This window comes from Dermacentor variabilis, chromosome 2 (assembly GCF_050947875.1).
Source record: "Dermacentor variabilis isolate Ectoservices chromosome 2, ASM5094787v1, whole genome shotgun sequence".
NCBI classification, from domain to species: Eukaryota; Metazoa; Arthropoda; class Arachnida; order Ixodida; family Ixodidae; genus Dermacentor; species Dermacentor variabilis.
Genome location: NC_134569.1, coordinates 80,157,450 through 80,177,699, shown reverse-complemented (window position 1 = coordinate 80,177,699; position 20,250 = coordinate 80,157,450). Strand labels below are relative to the sequence as shown.

Sequence of the window (20,250 nt, the reverse complement as noted above, 5' to 3'; positions counted from 1 at the left end):
TAGTGAGGTGAGTCTAGCAGTGCTATTGGAGGAATTAGAGGGCAGTAAATGGGATATAATAGGGCTCGGTGAAGTTAGGAGGCCAAAAGAAGCATATACAGTGATAAAAAGCGGGCACGTCCTGTGCTACCGGGGCTTAGCTGAGAGACGAGAACTAGGAGTCGGATTCCTGATTAATAAGAATATAGCTGGTAACATACAGGAATTCTATAGCATTAACGAGAGGGTGGCAGGTCTTGTTGTGAAACTTAATGTGAGGTACAATATGAAGGTTGTACAGGTCTACGCCCCTACATCCAGTCATGATGACCAGGAAGTCGAAAGCTTCTCTGAAGACGTGGAATCGGCGATGGGTAGAGTGAAAACAAAATACACTATACTGATGGGCGACTTCAATGCCAAGGTAGGCAAGAAGCAGGCTGGAGACAAGGTAGTGGGGGAACATGGCATAGGCACTAGGAATAGCAGGGGAGAGTTATTAGTAGAGTTTGCGGAACAGAATAATATGCAGATAATGAATACCTTCTTCCGCAAGCGGGATAGCCGAAAGTGGACGTGGAGGAGCCCAAACGGTGAGACTAGAAATGAAATAGACTTCATACTCTGCGCTAACCCTGGCATCATACAAGATGTGGACATGCTCAGCAAGGTGCGCTGCAGTGACCATAGGATGGTAAGAAATCGAATTAGCCTAGACCTGAGGAGGGAACGGAAGAAACTGGTACATAAGAAGCCGATCAATGAGTTAGCGGTAAGAGGGAAAATAGAGGAATTCCAAATCAAGCTACAGAACAGGTATTCGGCTTTAACTAGGGAAGAGGACCTTAGTGTTGAAGCAATGAACGACAATCTTGTGGGCATCATTAAGGAGTGTGCAATGGAAGTCGGTGGTAACTCCGTTAGACAGGATACCAGTAAGCTATCGCAGGAGACGAAAGATCTGATCAAGAAACGCCAATGTATGAAAGCCTCTAACCCTACAGCTAGAATAGAGCTGGCAGAACTTTCGAAGTTAATCAACAAGCGTAAGACAGCTGACGTAAGGAAGTATAATATGGATAGAATTGAACATGCTCTCAGGAACGGAGGAAGCCTAAAAGCAGTGAAGAAGAAACTAGGAATTGGCAAGAATCAGATGTATGCGTTAAGAGACAAAGCCGGCAATATCATTACTAATATGGATGAAATAGTTCAAGTGGCTGAGGAGTTCTATAGAGATTTATACAGTACCAGTGGTACCCACGATGATAATGGAAGAGAGAATAGTCTAGAGGAATTCGAAATCCCACAGGTAACATCGGAAGAAGTAAAGAAAGCCTTGGGAGCTATGCAAAGGGGGAAGGCAGCTGGGGAGGATCAGGTAACAGCAGATTTGTTGAAGGATGGTGGGCAGATTGTTCTAGAGAAACTGGCCATCCTGTATACGCAATGCCTCATGACCTCGAGCGTACCGGAATCTTGGAAGAACGCTACAAAAAGGGTTCTACTTAAATTGAGGACGACGCAACAAGCTATGGAAAGAAGAATGATGGCTGTTATGTTAAGGGTTAAGAAAAGAGCAGATTGGGTGAGGGAACAAATGCGAGTTAATGACATCTTAGTTGAAATCAAGAAAAAGAAATGGGCATGGGCAGGACATGTAATGAGGAGGGAAGATAACTGATGGTCATTAAGAGTTACGGACTGGATTCCAAGGGAAGGGAAGCGTAGCAGGAGACGGCAGAAAGTTAGGTGGGCGGATGAGCTTAAGAAGTTTGCAGGGACGACATGGCCACAATTAGTACATGACCGGGGTTGTTGGAGAAGTATGGGAGAGGCCTTTGCCCTGCAGTGGGCGTAACCAGGCTGATGATGATGATGATGATGATGATGATGATGATGCCACCTTTTTTCATACACCCTTTGGAGATACTCAATCGACAACCTCCCTCATCCAGGCAGTTTTCCGTGAACGACTGGCAAACACAGCCATTCAACCCCTGTGCTCCATAACCTGCCCTTCGTTTAGACCTACTGCCCCTCTTCATCGACCTCCGCTGACGTTTCGATGGTATTGAGGTCCGGCCTAATGGCGAACACCTGATGACAAGCCCATATGCTTCCATTGTAGTGGGGTGGGGCACATTTCCTACTATTGCCCTTATTGTTACCCCTCGTTTTCATGCTCCATGTTCTACTATACTTCCACAATGACAAGCAACGCCCACCATTTGATGCTTCACGTGACCCGGCATACAGCCCTTGTGCATCCACCAGATGCACAAGCCGTTCGTCATCGCCACATGATCATCAGTTCCACTTGCCTCTGCTCCATCATTTTTCATCATTGCACCCTTCTGATCGTGATGTCGAATTCTCTGCCAGCGACCTCATCCTCCTTTGGACTCCTTCATGCATGGTGTGTAGGCCTATCAGGAAAACTGCTCTCTGGTACCCTGGCCCTTTGCATTGTTCAACAACTCAATGATGTCGCTTATGAAATAGCTCCAGCCAATGCATCCCCATCATCCACATCATCTAATATCGCCCACGTAGGTCATCTCAAGCCATATGCCATTTGGCCGCCATCAAGCAGGCACCGTGTCAGTGCTTTCGCCGGCGGCGGTTATGTCACAGTGCCACGAGAGCAACAAAGACAACAATCACCAACAACACAAAAGTGACGACATAGTGGGGCGAGCCTATAATGTTCCACCATGCTAGTTGTACTGGACATAACTTCTGAATAGTAAACACGGTCCCATTTAACCTTATCTCTCCATCCGTTTCAATATCTACACAGCTATTTGTTTCACAAGAGTTACATTACCATGCTTCACATTGAGTAGATGTCCACAACAGTCGAATGTGCCAATTTTTATTGTGATAGCAATTACATGAACACTCCAGGCGCATTTTTGCCGTTGCTGTGGTGTACAGTATAAAGCCCAAGGGTGGTAACGCCGTCACCGCGTGCTCTACAGACCGTATTATTGAGGGTGCCGACATTTTGCGATCACAGCGCCATCTATCGTCCAGCACCATGCTGGTATGTGGGATTGCGTTGGAGGGTGCACGGCGAACATGCTGTTGACGACAAATGGCAAGTTTTCATGTTTCCCGAGAATGAGGTCACAGTCAATGATAAGGGGCAGCATAATCTGGAAGTTAGGAGGGAGGAAGGGAATACTCTAGTACTTATCGATGGTGACTCAAATATGAGTAGGTGCAAAAGAACTCGAATGGATCGTGTAAAGGGTGATAAGCGGGTAGCAGTCGGGGCGTTCCCAGGCAGGACAATGGATGCAGTACTGAGAGAGACAAAAAGCGAGCTAAGAACGTTGCAGAGCGCAATTTGGTAGTGGTAGCAGCGGGGCTAAATGATGTCCTGAATGGTGAAGTCGCAGAAGTAGTGGGAAGATTAGCTGAGGGAGCTGACGATTTAAGGGCAATAGCACAGCAAGTCCAGATCGTGATATATGCACAGTGCCAGAGGTTCAAGGACGGATGGAGAAATTACCAAGTACGTTGTGGCTGTTAATCAGGAGATAAGAAAGCTAAGCCAGGAGAAAGGCTTTGAAGTGGCAGACATAAACAGAGAAGTGCATAGAGCAAGCTTTGGCGGATGCTTTACATGAAATGGCATCCGCTTTAATGGAAGGCTAGGAGCCGAGATCGGCTGGTGCCTGGGAGGCCGGGCAGTAGCTTTTTTAAGGGGTCCACTGCGGCTCAGGGCATAAAGGTAAGAAGTGATGTAGAAAGTGCAACAATAGGGGCTGATGCCAATAAAATGGCCACTAGGAGATCCAGGAAGAAAACTACAAAAAAAAGAAATTTAACACCAGGATCAGCTACATAAACATGCAAGGCGGTAGAAAGAAGAGCGAAGTGGTTAGAAATAGAACAGCAGTTAAAGGACAAAGAAGTAGGTGTATACGCACTATGCGAAACACATCTCAGGGATCTAGAAGACCCACCGTTTATTGAGGGCTACATCTGGGAAGGGAGCAACATAACAAAACGGAGAGGAAGGGAGAAGGAGTAGGTATGCTGATACATCAAGGAACAAATTGGCAAAGAAAAAAGTCAACTTGCAAAGAACGTGTCTGGGTATACAGGTACAATTGCCGGTAAAAAGACATGGCTAGGAGTAGTTTATATAGGGACAGGGGACAAATGCAGGCAAGAGAACAAGGCTCTAGTGAAGTGTCTCAATGACAATATAAAGCAGTTTGGAGAAGGTGCCGATATTTGTCTGCTGGGTGACACAGGATAGCACAATAGAACACAGCTTAGAGCTGACCAATCATAACTGGAAAAAGGCAAAAGCAAATGTTCCTAAATGCACGTCCGCAGGGATAGAGGAAATTCCAATCAAGTTAATTAATGAACTTGGCCCAAGAAGCAAGGAAACGCTGATAAAAGCATTGGAGGCAGTCATAACAAATAAGCAAATTCCACACAGCTGGAAACAGAGCAAAATGAATTTGACTTATAAAGGGAAAGGTGATAAGATGAACATAAAATCCTTCCGACCAATTACAATAACATCAGTTACATATAGGCTGGCGATGCAGGCGGTGAAATTAAAAATGCAGTCATGGGTAGAAAGTAATAATATACTTGGAGAACTTCAGAACGGGTTCAGAAGTGGTAGGTGCTTAAGTGATAGCCTGTTCGTGCTTACCCAGTGCATAGAAATAGCTAAGGCGGAAAATAGACCTCTGTATTTAGCCTTCCTGGGCATAAGCAGTGCAAACGACAACCTGAACAGGGAACTCCTGTGGAACATATTAAAAGATGAAGGTATCGGTCATGAGGTAATTGATTTTCTACAGGAAATATATCGCGAAAATAATGTTGAGATAACAGGGGAAGGAATTAAGAGTACGCCAACTGTCGAGGTACACAAAGTATTAAGGCAAGGTTGTCCTCTATCACCGCTGCTGTTCATGCTTTATATGATAAGTATGGAAAGAAGGCTACAAGGAAGCAATCTAGGGTATAATCTGTCGTACAAATTAGGCGGAGAGGTTGTTGAGCAATGACTACCGGGTTTAATGTATGCGGACGATATTGTACTGGTAGCAGAGAGCCAGGAAGATTTGCAAACTCTGGTTAATTACTGTGGAGACGAAGGAGACAGTTTAGGTTTCAGTTTTAATGCAGCTAAGTCTGGTCGGATGTTTTCCAATGATACAACTGATCAGGAGCTTACAATACAAGGCCATGAAATACCCCGAGTGGCCGAATACAAATATCTGGGGGTATGGATAAACAACGGATACACATACACAACGGATACACAACGGATACACAGAAAAGCACGAACAGTCTCTCATAGCAAAAGGGCGAAGAGATGCTGGGATAATGAAACATTGGGGATTGTAGGGGTACAACAGGTATGAGGTACTGAGAAGTATTTGGAAGGAGTAATGGTGCCGTGGCTTACTTTCGGGAATGCGGTCCTGTGCTTAAGGGCAGAAGTTCAGTCAAGACTAGAAGTAAATCAGAGAGCTGTTGGAGGATTACCACTAGGTGCCCACGGGAAAACCACAAACGAAGCAGTACAGGGGGATATGGGCTGGGCATTGTTCGAAGCATGGGAAGCTCAGAATAAAATCCTATACGAAAAACGCCTGAGGAAATTGGACGATAACAGGTGGGCAGCTAAGGTATTTAAAGACCTATACAGAAAGAGCGTTGACTCACGATGGCGGAAAAGAACTAGGAAGCTAACCAGTAAGTATGCCAGACACGAGGATGGAGAAAGACAGAGCATTAAACGACAGGTTAAAACACGGAAGGTAAAAATTGGATAAATTCAATGGAAAAGAAGCAGTGTGTTGAACTATATCGATACTGGAAACAGCAGATCAGGAAGGAAGCGTTTTATGATAACTCAAGAGGCAATGCCCTACTCTTTGAAGCTAGGTCAGGATGTCTTAGAACGCGGAGCTATAAAAAGAAATTTAACGAAGAAGAAGACACGTACTGTGTGTGGTAAATCTGTAGAAACAATAGAACACCTCATACTAAAATGTGATGGTATCCATCCCGATGTCGATGCGGGCATAGTCGCGCTTCCTGAGGCCCTAGGGTTGAGAGATAACAATAGCCATGTAAATAAATATGCGGTGGAAATTATCAAAAAGCGATGGGAAGATTGGTGACTCAAAAGCAGAGAGGTGGCATAAGGTTGAAAGTGTAGGAAGATATATTTGAACAAAATGGTGAATGTTAATAACTTACAACACAGTTAAACAAAAATAAAAAGCTGAGCATGGTGGCAACTGCCATCACCTCGTTTAAAAGGGGACGCTCCTATCTTCCATCCATCCATCCAACTGCTACACTCTTCACTGTCATTTGCTTGGCGGCCTGCATGCACCGCGGCGAGTTGGCGCAGGTGGGCTTGCAACATCTTCTGCATTTCCAGTTTTTCACAGTCTCTCGGTATTGAAAGGACAGCAAAGAAAGAAAAGCTAGAACATTTGAAAATAAAAAGATGAAAATAATTGCATATCGGCAATCGCATTACATCGGGAATGCATGCTCAGCGGCCTTGGTAATTGTCTTTTTTTTTAAATATGATTTATCTTCTTATTCTCGAACCTCTTGCCATTTCATACATGTTGCATTTCATACAAGGATGTTGTTTGCTGTAATTTGTTTACACTGTTTTCTAAAGGTTCTTCATTATTCCTTTTATAAGTTGTTTTGACTGTGTGCTTGATTACTTGCGCGGGATTATTGCGCAGTGGAACATACTTCCACAGTTTTATCTCCTTGACCATGCGTGATATCAACTTTACATGTCGGGTCATTTCGTTGCATCACATCAGCAGCACATGCTTCGCAAATGATATTTTTCTTCATTTTGTTTACTATTGCCATGTGCAATTTGATCTATTATTATGAGTTCATATTTGTTCTCACTGTTCTTGCTCACCCTTAACTGAAAGTGCTTTCTTTTTGTCTTGTATAGGTTTTGAATGAGCTTGGGTTTGATTTTGATTTTTACCCTCTACTGCCACATCGCGCACTTGTACCTCATGTTGGTTATTAATGCGGAAACATTATATGGCTCATGAGGCTGAAAATCCAGCGTTGTCGGCGTTGGTGTGACCCCGATGGTCTAAAAAGTCAAGTGAGCCAATCGAGGCAGTTGATGGTGTCAATTAATTCAAAGTTAATTGAGCCAATGTTAATTAAGGCAGAGTCTGCTAAGGCAGGGTGAAATAATTAAGGTAGGTACGTTTAATTAAGCTAGAGTTTGTTATGGCACTCGAACCCACACCATTGGTAGGAGCAAAACCAGGGCATTAGGTTGAAATTAATTAAAGTACAATTAAGTAGGATATAGTTCATTAATAAGACACTAGAACTCACATTTGGTGGGAGTTGAACCCGCTACCTTTGGGGTTAATTAGGGTGAAGTTAATTAAAATAGTAGAACTCACTACCTTTGGTGAGAGTGGAACCCTTGACTTTTGGTGGGAGTCCAACCCACGTCCTTTGGTGTTAATTATGGCGAAGTTAATTAAGACGACTGAAAGTGCATAGACATCGCGAGGTGGTCGCAATGCTTTCGCATTGGGATAACTAATGGCCGCTTCAATTTTATTGTTTCGCTTTTAATCACTGTGGCCTTGGCTAGGGAAGCAGTATATATATTGCATGAAAAAATAAATTAAGTGCTCAAGCTATTCTAGGCTGAGCAATCGCTTTGTGTTCCGAGTTGTACGCTTCATACGGCTCAGCAAAAAGCCTTCGAGAATGAATACAACTTTACGCAGCTAAAGTCTGTCATTACAACCGTAACAAATACTGCTCTAGTGCAGGGCAAGTACGCGGCGGCAGAAAATCATTTAAAAGAGATAAACGGCGAAACTATAGACCGTTTTTTCGTAGGCGCCGCCATATTGTGAATTCAGTGGCGCCGCCTATGAGCAGTGCCTTACTGGCTTGGGTGAAAGCGGTGTTTTGCATGGCGAAGCGCGCGCGCGCGCGCTTCGCCAACACGCAGGCGGGCGGCCATAGAATGAAGAACCAACTTGGGCGGCCGAGCACCGCACCATAGCTTGAGGACTGTTCGCAGCGCCACCTTCATGGGCGGGGGCGGCTTCTACACTGCCAGCAACTGCCTACTTTCTTGAAAGCGACCGGCTTATACCGTAGTGCGTGCTGTTTTCTCGCCGCTGTTTACGTTGAAGCGATAGACAGCGTCGAAGTCACTTCGCTCATTAGAGACTTTTGACATATGCTTTTAGCGTGTCAACGGGGGTGCTTTGGGCGGATTGCCGGATGGGTGGGAGCGTTACACGGCAATTCGCCCGCGCTTGCCAGGACGCACTAACATTCTGCTGCGCTTGCTCACGCCAGAAATTTGTCAGCGAGTGACCGCGGTTATCGAGTGTGATGTGTTCATGTTTGCCTGTGCGCGCCCTTGTTAATGACTTGTTATTTCAGTTAGTACGCGAATGTTTCCAAGTTTATACGGCCAATAAAACTACTAGCCTTATTTTGTATAACTGTCTGCTAGTTTGCTATCGCAATCGATGCTTCGACTTTCAAACTACGACTTTATCGGTTCTTATGTATGCCGCCCATTCGGCATTTCAAAAAGAAAAGAAAGAAGAACGGGGAGGGCGGCTCTTGCAGAAATTTTTGGGGATGTCTGACTCCTCCTTGAGCATGGGGGCAAGGAGAGGTCGCTAGAGGCGTGCATGTAACCATTGGTTCCACTTCCCCTTCATCCTCAGGTTATTTTAGTGGATGTTTGAGTAAGTACCTTCGTTTATGCAATTCTAAGATATATACACCCAGGTTATATTGCCTGACCAATGCCTCTTGCCTGACCATGGGCATGCCTTGCATGCTGTTGAATTGATACCATGTTATTACTCGTCTATTCATTATTGATACCATTTGATTACGCGTCTTTTCTTTAAAGATCACACTTCCCGAAAGCTCTGCGCACCGCGTTTTTGGCCCAGGAGCTCTGCACCAAAAATTAGGGTGCCTCGATGCGCGCGCTCCCCTCCGCCGCCGTGCGGGCGCGCGCCATAGATTACGCGCGCATCGAGGCACCCTACCAAAACTTGTCCAAAACTTAATATGTCGCGCTCTCTGTCGGAAAAAACGGTAACACCGATCAATGAAGCATGGCCTCTGAGATTGCAACGGCGCATATTTGCGCCATGCGCAGTCTCAGGTGCCGCAAATAAAGGGGAGCGTTTTTGGCCTTGTTGAGATCTTGCATATTCTTTCAAGTGGCGCAAACCCATTTTTGTAGCATATTACAAAGAAATTATATGGCACAAATTTATTCTTGTTCACTCTAGAGCGGAAAACACAAACAATCATCGCCAGGCGGTTTGTAAGCGTCAGCGATTCCACATTGGATTTCATTCGCTGCAGCGGCTGCAGCTGCTGCTTTCACTGCTGCATGCAGCTACTGCCGCCTAGAGGAGGAGCCGAACCATCGAGCTTGTCTAGAGGTTTCGCTCGGCGCGTCGTCGCTTTCGCACGGTTCCGGTCGTAGTGTTCTCTCCCCGTGTGGAGCCACAACCGAACTTCACTTGGCTGCTTTTCAGCGAGAGGAGTTCTCCTCTGGAGGTTCTCCTTGTATCGCATTTCACTACTTTTCGAGAGCAGCAGTATGACACGTAAGTTGACTAACCGAGATGTTAAGCCTAACCACACATTTTTGCGTCCTCGTTTTGTACTTTGATGCCATCGCAGAATGTAAGCCTCTTTCATCTACGTTATTCTTATGCATACAGGCCCTGGTCATGACGTCCTGTCATTTTAGGAAAGTATCTTAATGCACCCCAACGCCATAGTATTTTTTTCTAATGATGCGCGGTAGCTTCGCAGCACCACCGAGGTTTGCAGAGCTTAGTTTGCATAGAAGCAGTGTGAATGAATGCATCTTCGCGTGCCGTGAGAATATTCCGCCGTGTAGTTTGCGGTGTGCAACTTCATAAATTTACCGAGACGTCTCCCGCTATTAAGTCGTACTATTTGCAGGTGGAAACCAGCGTGAACTTGCCCGCGCTAAGAACGCGAAGAAGCAGCAGGAGATGACGAAGAAGAAAAGTGCCAATGACAAAAACGGCAACAGAGGTCTAACCCTCGAAGAGCGTCGTCACAGGTAATAACCAGAACGCGCGCAAGCCACTGGCCTAATGAAGGAAGTGCCTTGTGCCCATTCTCAGGTGCCACGCAACGTTGCGACGAGCGAGGACCATTCATTGGTCTTTTCGGTAACACTCTTGAGCATGATCGGTCGGTACGCGATCACGTGGCCCCTTTTGGGTGCGCCTTTTAAGTCTTGGTGTCAAATTATCATTGTCGAAACTACCATTTCAATATGACCGTTTGAATGACTACATTGCTGAGGCAGCTCTCCGTGTTTTGAAACCTTGCGTCTCGTCACGAAGACACTGTTTAAAATTAATTGAATCAAGTATGATTTTATCTGAGTGGACAATGCATTTATTTGGCGGTAATGTTTAGATTGGACCTGTCAATATGTGTTTCTGCAGTTAAGGCCTGTGATAGTTGGCTGCACAAATCCAGGACAGCCGATTCTTGATTGCATACTTGGAATATGTTGACCCATAGACGCCGACTACTGAGGGGGCTCGGGGCCCTTGGCGATGCCGAACCCTAACCCCCCCCCCCCCTCTCCCCTAAGTGACCGTACCATTGTTCTGTCACCCACATGAGCTGTCTCTTGAGTTGCCTTTACCTTTTCACTTAAAATTTTATTTTGGCTAAAGGCTTTCTGCATCATTGTTGGTGCTGACATGCACGGCTTTTAATTCATACTTTCGCTTTAGTTTTGCAAATCCTGAAAATGGGAGGACTAGTGCATTAGAAGCACCAGAGGCGACCTCGTCCTTATTTTCTCCCTTCAGCATCCTCTTTAGTTCCACTGTAAACACCATGCACAGACACAATATACTTACATATACATAGGAGAAAATTTTCTATATTTTTTAAAGCGATGCAGGTAGCCAACAAATAATTATTTTTAATGCTATGGATGTCCTATGCCTAGAGAACGAATGTGGTGCTACATCTTCATGTCACTTCGAATTGCTTTGCACGTTTTTTTTACCCTGAAAGAAACCTGCAGACTTCAGTGACACCTTCAGCAGAGTCTTTTACCAACCGTGTGTGAAGAGCACGTGAATGATATGTGTCTCAGTATTGCTTCTCTGTCCAGTAGGCAGCGCCTGTGGGTCACGAAAAGAACTCTTTGAGAAGAGGTTTATTGGCGGCTCCTAACGCAAAGGCGCAGCGACCGGGAACGGCGAGACAGCCCGAAGCACTGTCCAAAAAGACGACAGTAATCAACAGCGCGAGCGGAGCCGAGCCGCGCGTTGGCGATGCGGCTGTGCTGCGAGGCGCTTCTTCTTCACATCTTCTAATTTACAACATTTATTAGGGATGGAAATATCACCACTTGCATACAGAGGTCATAAATATATATCTCGCACAGTAACCGAAATGAGGCCAAGCTGGATTCGCTCGAAATCAAATAGCAGTGATACGCAGCAGCGCTGATACTCGGACTCAAAGTAAAAAAGAAGAGAGAGAGCGAAGGTGTAGTTTCGTTGGAAAGGTGAAGCAATATTAGTAATAGCGAAGTATAAGACAATTACTCGAAAAAATTACACCATTGAGAGACGCCAGATTCTTCTTGGTGCGAGAGGGCTCGAACTGTGAAATTTAACTGGGGCCCTATAACATAAAAGTATTCCAATCTCGTGACGTCAAATATACGTAACCGCCGACACAAGCATCGGGCAGTGACCTGCGGTGTTGTCTGCACAGCCCAATCAAATGCTGTCCTTGTTCATGGGAGGTCACCTTTGTTCTCTTTTAAAACGAACAACATTGCCGACTTGACGGTTTTTCTTATTCGCTGAGCACGCTGAAGTGGAGAGAGTTTCGATGGGGATGAGCCAGAGTAATGAAAGTAGATAAGCGGAGGAAGAGGGTGGTGCTGGCATCTGCGATTGGTCTGCTTTCCCTTACTTAGCTTGTGGAGGCCGATTGAAAATTGCAGCAGCACGCAGTAGAAGGTTAAGAATACCGGTAAAACAGATACTCAGCAAGGAAGAGTTGGCAGAGCAATGTCTTATACATGCCTAATGGGCTCGATAACATTTTACTGCGCCGCAAAAAGCTTTATTATATGGAAATAAATCCATGCTTACCGGCACTTGCAAGTAGCGAGTGGCTGACCGATCAGCGGGCAGCCATCTTCTATTCATTTCGGAATGGGGCAATCTCTGGCTGTTGAGAAAAATTCATTTTTGTTCAGCATATTCCCTACTGCAGCATGCCTCATAATCACCATAGTGGTTTTGGCTCTAAAACTCTATAATCTAATTACTCAGTAGATATGAAGTGTTTGAGAGTACTGTTTTGGAAACTGAAAACTATATGTGATGGTGAAACATCCAAACAGGTAGGATACAAATTCCTGGCCTTGCACTCAGGAGCCTGTTCTATCATTGCACTGTGGTAGCAAAAACAGGATTTTTAATACAGATAGCATGAAAAGGTGGAATGTATACTTGGATTTACAGTGCTGCAAATGTGGAAGCTGTGCTGTGGGTACAAGATGTTAGAAAGTAGGGAAATGTGATGGTGATATTGGAAAAGTACGGCACACAATGCTTTTAGACTTAAAATTATGAGAAACTTACTATCAAATTTGCAGTGCTGACTACTTAGCGTGATGTAGCTGCAGATTGTTATGTATTATTGTGTACACATGATTGGCGGCGCCATAGATCTGGGACTGCTGCTGTCTGATTATGCTGCCATTGTGACTACTGTAAGGATTTTTCCTTGGCACAACATGCACAGAATGTTAATGCTTGGACTTGCCGCACTAGACATATAAAAAGATACATTTTATTCTGGTGTATGTTTGTTGCTAGAATATCACTTAATTGTTTATTCATTGGAAAGGGGGAAATATGGTGACCTTTTGTTTCCCAGTCGTGCCTCCCAGTCCCTGCGGCTGTGAAGCTGCTATTTGCTTGTTTACAAAGTAATGGTAACTAATTTGCTGAAACAATTTTCCTGTAAAGCGTGGGCACAATGCTTTGGTATACTCTTTTTAATTCACACACAATACATCAGAGTACGCATATGGTGACTTAAGTATGTCGTATGCAGGATGGATGGACTCCTATTTTTAGAAATGCATTAGACATCACTTGATGGAATAGTGACTGTTAGTTTTTGCTTAAAAGGCTTGATGAACATCATGAAGTAAAATGATGTGTTCGCTAGCTGATATCACTATTGCCATTGATACCAGAGGGGAATCGATTACATTTTGCACATGAGGGTACATGCTAACAAACCTGTGGTGCTCACAAAATCTTTTCGAAGGGGCCTTGCAACTCTTCTTAAAGGGCCTCTGAAATGGCTCGGACAAATTTTGTAGACGCGTAGGGTACAGCTAAAGTTAATCATTCGCACCACAATTTGTGTGAAGCGTCTCATATTAAGAGAGCCACGGACGATTACGAGTTACTTTCCTCCATAGTTGTGTATTTTCTCCTCAACTCGTTCGCCGAGTGATCGGGGCTAATTAAGCTCCGCCTTCACTGGCTCTGCGTCATGATGGCACGTCATGTCGTCGACTTCTGGTTCTCTAGGAGCGAGCGCGTGAAGCCTCTCCAAACTCTCCGCCAGCTACTTGGCAGTCGATCCCGAGTGAGAGCTATCAAAGCAGCGTGCATCGTGAGCATTCTGTCGAAGCGCCGAACATGTCTGGTATTCCAGTAACCACAGGCAAGCTGGGCGTTTCGGCAGATGGCTGGAGGCATAAACTCAAATTGATGAAGGAACTTTAGCGTAGACGTACGTGAGCAGCCTGATCAGTGTGCACGGTCCAGCCAACTTGTTGGCCCAGAGCTTAACCAGCCAAACAAAGCACTAATATTGCTCTAACCAAGTGTAAAACATTTTAAACATTTACAAAAACAATGTTTTGATGATTACACTCCTGCAAGAAGCTTACACCAGCAGCAAAGAAGAATACATTTGTTACTGCTACTGTGTATGGTTGAGCTTTGTGCCACCAGGTGGCTGCACCGTGCAGACCATTCACATTTGCGCTTCTGCTAAACGTCAGTCATGTGGCCAGGCCCTGTCCCCTTGCGCTTGTGTTTGCCCTAACACCACACTCGCGAAACGTTATTGCGTTAGTAATCTTCCAGTGTAAAGTGACGGTCTCAAACGCGCAAATCCTGGCGCCGATCGGATAGCGGCAGTCTGATACGCTGCAGCCAGTTTGCTCGTCTGCTGCCTTGCAGAGGGACACGATATCGCAGCTTGACATATTGCCAGTCGCTACGTTTGAAGTCCACAGCGCAACAAAGTCGAATCATGGTGCTCGCGAAAAGACTGAGACAGACACTGACTGGGTAGCTCTCGTCAAAGATGGAGCACGTTGTAACACAAGCAGACACTTGCTGTGTACCAGATGTGCTTAGTGTGTGCTGAAAAATTTTTCTTATGCATTCTTTGTTACTTTGTTTTTATAAAAATGAATTAACTAACATTCCAACTATTACAAACATCATTTGTTTACCATAAAGGTGGAAAAATTATCGATCGCGCGCCCTGGTCAGCCAATCCGATAGCTCACCCCACTGAAGTCGTATGGGTGATTTACGTCATATGGGCAGGGGCGGCTTAAAATCCCATCTAGCAGTGTGCTGCAATCGGCAGCGATGTACATTTTTAAAACCTTATACTAAATTACATGCTTTACGCGGAGCACTTAGATGCATCAATTAATGATCAAAAGGACCTACTCTAACAACTCAGTACATTTGTAGAAAATCGTCAAAATCATTTCTGTGTCCCTTTGAACATGATAAATAAACCTGCTCTTTCACTAGACCATTGCTTTCATGAGCCAGGTATTATTCCTGTTCCCTTAGCAGGGAACCTACAATATCACTCAACAGGTGCCTGCCCATTCTTTCAATGTCTTGATACTTCCACCACTGATTATCTCTGTTGTCAGGTCCCCTCGAGGAGACGTGACTTATGAGGGTGGGGGCTGCACCTGGTTGCGGAGAAACAAACTGTAGTGATACTGTGAGATTGAGTGGCAGGATGAACTGATACCAGATGCCATGTCTGTCGAGGCTCAGCTTAATGATGGGTGGAGCAATGCAGGCATTACTTTGCACCTGCACAGCCTCGAGAGCTAAAGAAACAACAGAAAGCAGACTTGTACATATTACAGAAAAAAAATGTAACTGATTAAAGTTAACAATTACTGATCCATGAAAGTAATCAGCAATTACTAAAAAGTAATCGATAACTTCTACATTACTTTCCTTCTAACTTTTAACATTGCACAAATGCAGTAAATAAAGTGAGCCTGCCTGCCTCTGTTCACCGAGTCCTCTGCGGCTCTTTGCACATTATTTGTCGTCAATAACAACTGCTTTTCAAAATTTTGGTCGATAATCTTCTCTTGTTGTGAAAACTTCAACAGCAACACAAAACTCACTCAATGTGCACGTAGGAGGGAATAAGAGTGGTGTTGTAACATACAAACACCTTGAACATAAGAATGGGTTACTCAGTGCCACAATGCTTGCATTTGGGTTCTCTTTGAAGCACAATGCTTCACTTTTGCTGGGGCTTGCGTAAGGTGCTCCGTGTAGGGCCATTAAAAAGCTGAAGAAATCATCCGTAGGTGATTTATTGCCAATAGGCATCTGAAGTGGTCGTTGCTACTTGAACCAAAGCAGCGCCACTTCTGTTTGTCATCCAGTGTCTGGTGGGTTGTTAAGATGAGGAAACAAATGTTCAGTGAGCGAGTTTGCCTGTATGGGCATGTGCATCCACGAGGCCGCTGCGTGACATGAAAGTGGGCATTTTGCTGCAGGTGTTCAAATCTGCATTGCCTGTAACAGCTTGTCTCATCAATAAAGTAATTGGTTACATGTAATTACATAGATTGCATTGTGTATAATAAGTGCTTCTACTTTTGCATTTAATGATGTATAAAATCCCACCTACTTGGTCCAGTGTGACTGCAGTATAATGTGAATAAAATTGAATTGGTTACTCAAAGCAATTGAATTACACTGAACTCTAGAGAATAAAAAAAGGTAATTGATCTGTTGCAGAACTACCAGAAGATGTAATTGAATATAAGTAGTGAATTACAAGTAATTTAACTTAAGTCTAATAGAAAAAAGGAAAAAGCCATGAAGGCATGGCATTTGATTGGCGATAACTGTGCTCATGCGAGGCAGATTCATATTTTCTGTTGCATAAAAGTTTTGCGAGAGGATGGCCTTAGATTCCACACACATTTCACAACTTTCTGTGAAACGTATTGCGGGTGCTTTGGAGTACAATAACCTTGTGTGGTGCAGACATTCACTCTGGCCAGCTATGCTGTGGCTGAGAAGGTAACTGAGCTACTGGGACTGCATATACACTGCAAAAATTATGCTGGGATTTATTAGCCCTTTGTATGTAAAGTGCCCAAAATCGGGGATCTTTCATGCCTAAGAAAGAAAATCCCTCAGCAAAATTTTTTTTTTTAAACCACTTGCGTCTGTAAACATTTTGTCTATGGTCCAAATGCCCCAAACACTGCAAGGAATATTTTGCATGACAGCATATGCACCTCAAGATGCGAGGCCCGCACAGAGTGTAGTGGCTCAGGGACTTCATGTTTTGAATTTTTCACTCGTCACTAACACTTCTTGCGCCTCGTCATTTAACCTGCTTGTGCTGTACAACTAGTATTCGGAAACTGGATGTAAAATGAGGCCCGAGTGCTTTTTCACTGCATTAATGACTTCGCAACATGCACGGAATGTTTAAGAGAAAATTCAGATAAAGGGAGTGACACTTAACATGCTCTTAGGTGTAAGATAATTATGTGCAAAATAAATGGAAGGTTTAACCTAAAAAAATACCTAGGACACACTATCTGCCAAATACCTGTGACACACAAATACACTATCTGTGACCCAGTAAAGTCAGAATTTGTTTTGATATGGCATTATTGAATATGAATGTTTTGAGCTTCCTGATTGAATACTGTTGTGCTTTGCTCCTTTGTTTCTTTTTTTTTTTTTTCAACTTAACACCTTACCTATCTTTCTTACAGGGATGCAGAAGTGATGCGTATGAAACAGAAAAAGGCAACAGAAACTGGACAAAAAGACTGAGGTTTGTTGGGAGGCCATCCCTCCCAATGCAAACCAAGGATGTTGTGCCAGCGTCCCTTCAGAAATGCCCGAAAAGGGGTTCCAAATTTCCAGTGAAAAATTGGCAGGAAAGGAAAGCTGCATCACAAGTTTGAGCAAGAGGGAAGGGGGGGGGGGGGGCTTTGCAGGCAAACTTCTCTATGTATCTCTTTCTAGCTGCAGACTTGTGTCCTACATGCGATGAAGCTTTTGTAACTACACTTTATATTGGTGGTGCTTGCTGTAAATAAATTTTTTCAGGCACTTTTTCTTCGTCTTGGCGTAATTTCACTCAAGAGCAACCTGCATCATTGCTTGAAAGCTGAGCCCACATTATGCGCAAGACAGGATATTGAACTAGTGCTCAGCTGTGAAGAAATAACTTAGCTAAGAAAATGTTTGAGAGTGAACTTTACTTTCTTAACTGCACGTCAATTTAAAGGGTCCAGAACACCAAATTTTTAAGCTGGAGTTATGCAATGGATGTTAAACTGTACATGTCGAACTACTAGTTGGCAAAACTTGTGTCCACTCATTGCTTTAGAAAATTTGAATTTTTTTTATATTGCAGTTGAACCATACAGCATTTGGCGAAAAAAATGAAATCATACCCCCCGAAACTGCTCTCTCGGAGCAATGAAATCTTATCTCGTCTACTGATTTTTATTGTGCAAGTGAGAGAATTGTGGGCACAATTCAATGACAATGTGCTTTCTATGCTGTTGGCTGTCAGTGTGTGCAGCAAAATGTTCAGTGTGGTCTTGGAACTGTTTGGAGCAGACTACACAGTGGTGGTCCCTCACTCCTTGGTATCCCACAGTTGATACAAAAATGACGCTCGTCGGTGAGAAGCAGAGTGTCGTAACGAAATGTTTTTGTTCTGGTTTTAGTTTCATTCCACTGAAAAACATTCCGCTCCGGAATGGGGAAAAAAAATTATCCATAAGTTTCAAACAGTTTTGGTTCGCATACACAAATTTTCGAAGCAAAGTAACAATAAAAACATTTATTTTTCTGAATAACTGAATTAAGAACTCTGAGATCATGCTCAGTGCCATTAGTCAAGGCACTTAGTGTGATCTCGGAAGCAACACGTCATTGGTAGGGGCTTAGTGACAACAATTTCAAGTTGGATTTTCGAGTTAAAATGTGTGTTGAGAGCCCAGTTTATCTGCATGCAACCACATTGGACCCTCTCCTTTCAGTTGCAGTGCTGAACTGACAATAGTCGAATGACTGTGTCATAGCCTCTTTAAAGGGTGTGCCTCTGCAATGAAAGTTATGCGTTGGAAACGTCTGCAGTGTAAAAAATCCCAGCAGAACCAACCTTGGCTTTTGCCTTTGTAAGTGACAGCTTGACTTGCACCGCTCGTAAATGCAAATTCATATCATTTTGTATAGTAACACACATACACACACAGTTTTTAAAGTTCAACTAACAGTAACATGAATAAATATGCTATGCTTGCACTAGTGGTTCATGCACTTAGGTGGACACTATATTCAAGACAGTCGCAAAAACATCTTGATTTTCTTTATATCACGAATATATAGTTATATTTTAAACTTATACAATTTTGTTTGAAGACAAGTTCACTTTGATTCTCCTAGAGTGCTGTTTTGAGATCATAAAATTTGACTCAGCTAATTTCACATTCAGGAACTTGGATCTCAACATGTCAAGTCCCCAATGTGATGTAGCCCACATTGTTGTGCGATATATCCTTTGCAAGGTAGCCGAAGCTGAGTACTGCTGTGCTTTTGCTATAGGCTGGGGAAAACAAGCAACAAATTACTTTTTCCCTTTCCCTTGGGTTGATGTTCCCTCACAGCCTGACGTCAAGAGCCATGCCCCTGAATGCGAAATTAGCCGACTGTCAAATTTGGTATCTCTGAGCAGAAGCACTCCAGGAGAATCAAATCAGTGAAGTTGTCTTCAAATGAGATTGCCTTGACATTTCAAATATAAACTTATACCATAATTGTGGCAGCAAAAAAGATGAATTAAGAAGTTTCTGTTACCTGTGTATTTGATGACTAATTGTTCACAGAAGTTGTCCTCCAAAGTGCGTAAAATGCTTGTGCAAACACTTTGCATCGTTAGAATTATGTTCTTATTAAAATTGCTGTTAGTTTAATGTATCATCAGCCTATTTTTATGTCCACTGCAGGATGAAGGCTTCACCCCAGAAATCTCCAGTTACCCGTCTTGTGCCTGAAAATTTTGCAATTTCATAACACCACCCAATTCTCTGTCGTCTTTTGACTGCTTCTCTTCTCTTGGCACCCATCTTGTAACTATAATAGACTACTGGTTATCTGTCCTATGCATTGCATGGTCTGCCCAGCTCCAGCAGTGCCATTTTTTTCGTCTTAGAGGGACACTAAAGAGAAATTCTTAATCTGTTGAGAATGATACAGTATTCTTTCATGACGCTATTTTTGCTGATTTCCCAGTAATAGGTCGATTAATGTCAGAAAAAAAGGAAAGTCAAAGTTCCATTTTTCGAATTTCGTCCCAGCACCTGCAATATGATGCAAGTGTAATGTTTCAGATTTAAAAGTATTTGAGCTGCCGTTGCTCAATAAATGTTCTTGAAACTTGCCAAATTCAGTCATTGGCTCTTTTAGAATATAGTATATTCCACCTTTACCTATAGAAAGTTAACTAGGCCCCAGCAGACGCCATCAAAGTTAACGATGCCGCGAGAAGCTGGTGCGAAAACTTCAAGGCAGCATCGCCACCTGTCTTTTGTTGTTTCATTTTTTGTGACTTACCAAGCCTCCTTTCGTGGTAAGAGAAGCGTTATTGGCAGAGAAGCAGAACCGCATTAATGAAAGCACACCGCAGGGTCTAGGCGACACAATGGAAGCGGTCGCACGTCACGCATTTAGCTTAACTTCTGAGCCCACCGCAATAGCTTTGTGGTTATGGCATTGCACGAGGTCGTGGATTTGACCAAGACAGCCGCATTTTGACGGAGGCGAAATAAAAGCA

At 43.8% G+C, this 20,250-nt stretch overlaps 1 protein-coding gene across 1 annotated transcript; it reads left to right on the top strand.

The window, feature by feature from the left end:
* Window positions 1–9,408: 9,408 nt before the first annotated feature.
* Window positions 9,409–17,521, top strand: LOC142572153 (modifier of protein aggregation 4). The gene is made up of 3 exons (XM_075681063.1): window positions 9,409–9,650; window positions 10,015–10,138; window positions 17,174–17,521. The coding sequence occupies exons 1-3, from the start codon at window positions 9,644–9,646 to the stop codon at window positions 17,232–17,234; spliced, it is 192 nt and encodes a 63-aa protein (XP_075537178.1). The 5' UTR covers window positions 9,409–9,643; the 3' UTR covers window positions 17,235–17,521.
* The last annotated feature ends 2,729 nt before the right edge of the window (window positions 17,522–20,250 follow it).

What these genes read in the sequence shown, in the direction of transcription:
- LOC142572153 (XM_075681063.1), top strand. An exon ending in CTCGAAGAGCGTCGTCACAG is followed by an intron (nt 10,139 to 17,173) that starts GTAATAACCAGA and finishes TCTTTCTTACAG; the next exon opens with GGATGCAGAAGTGATGCGTA.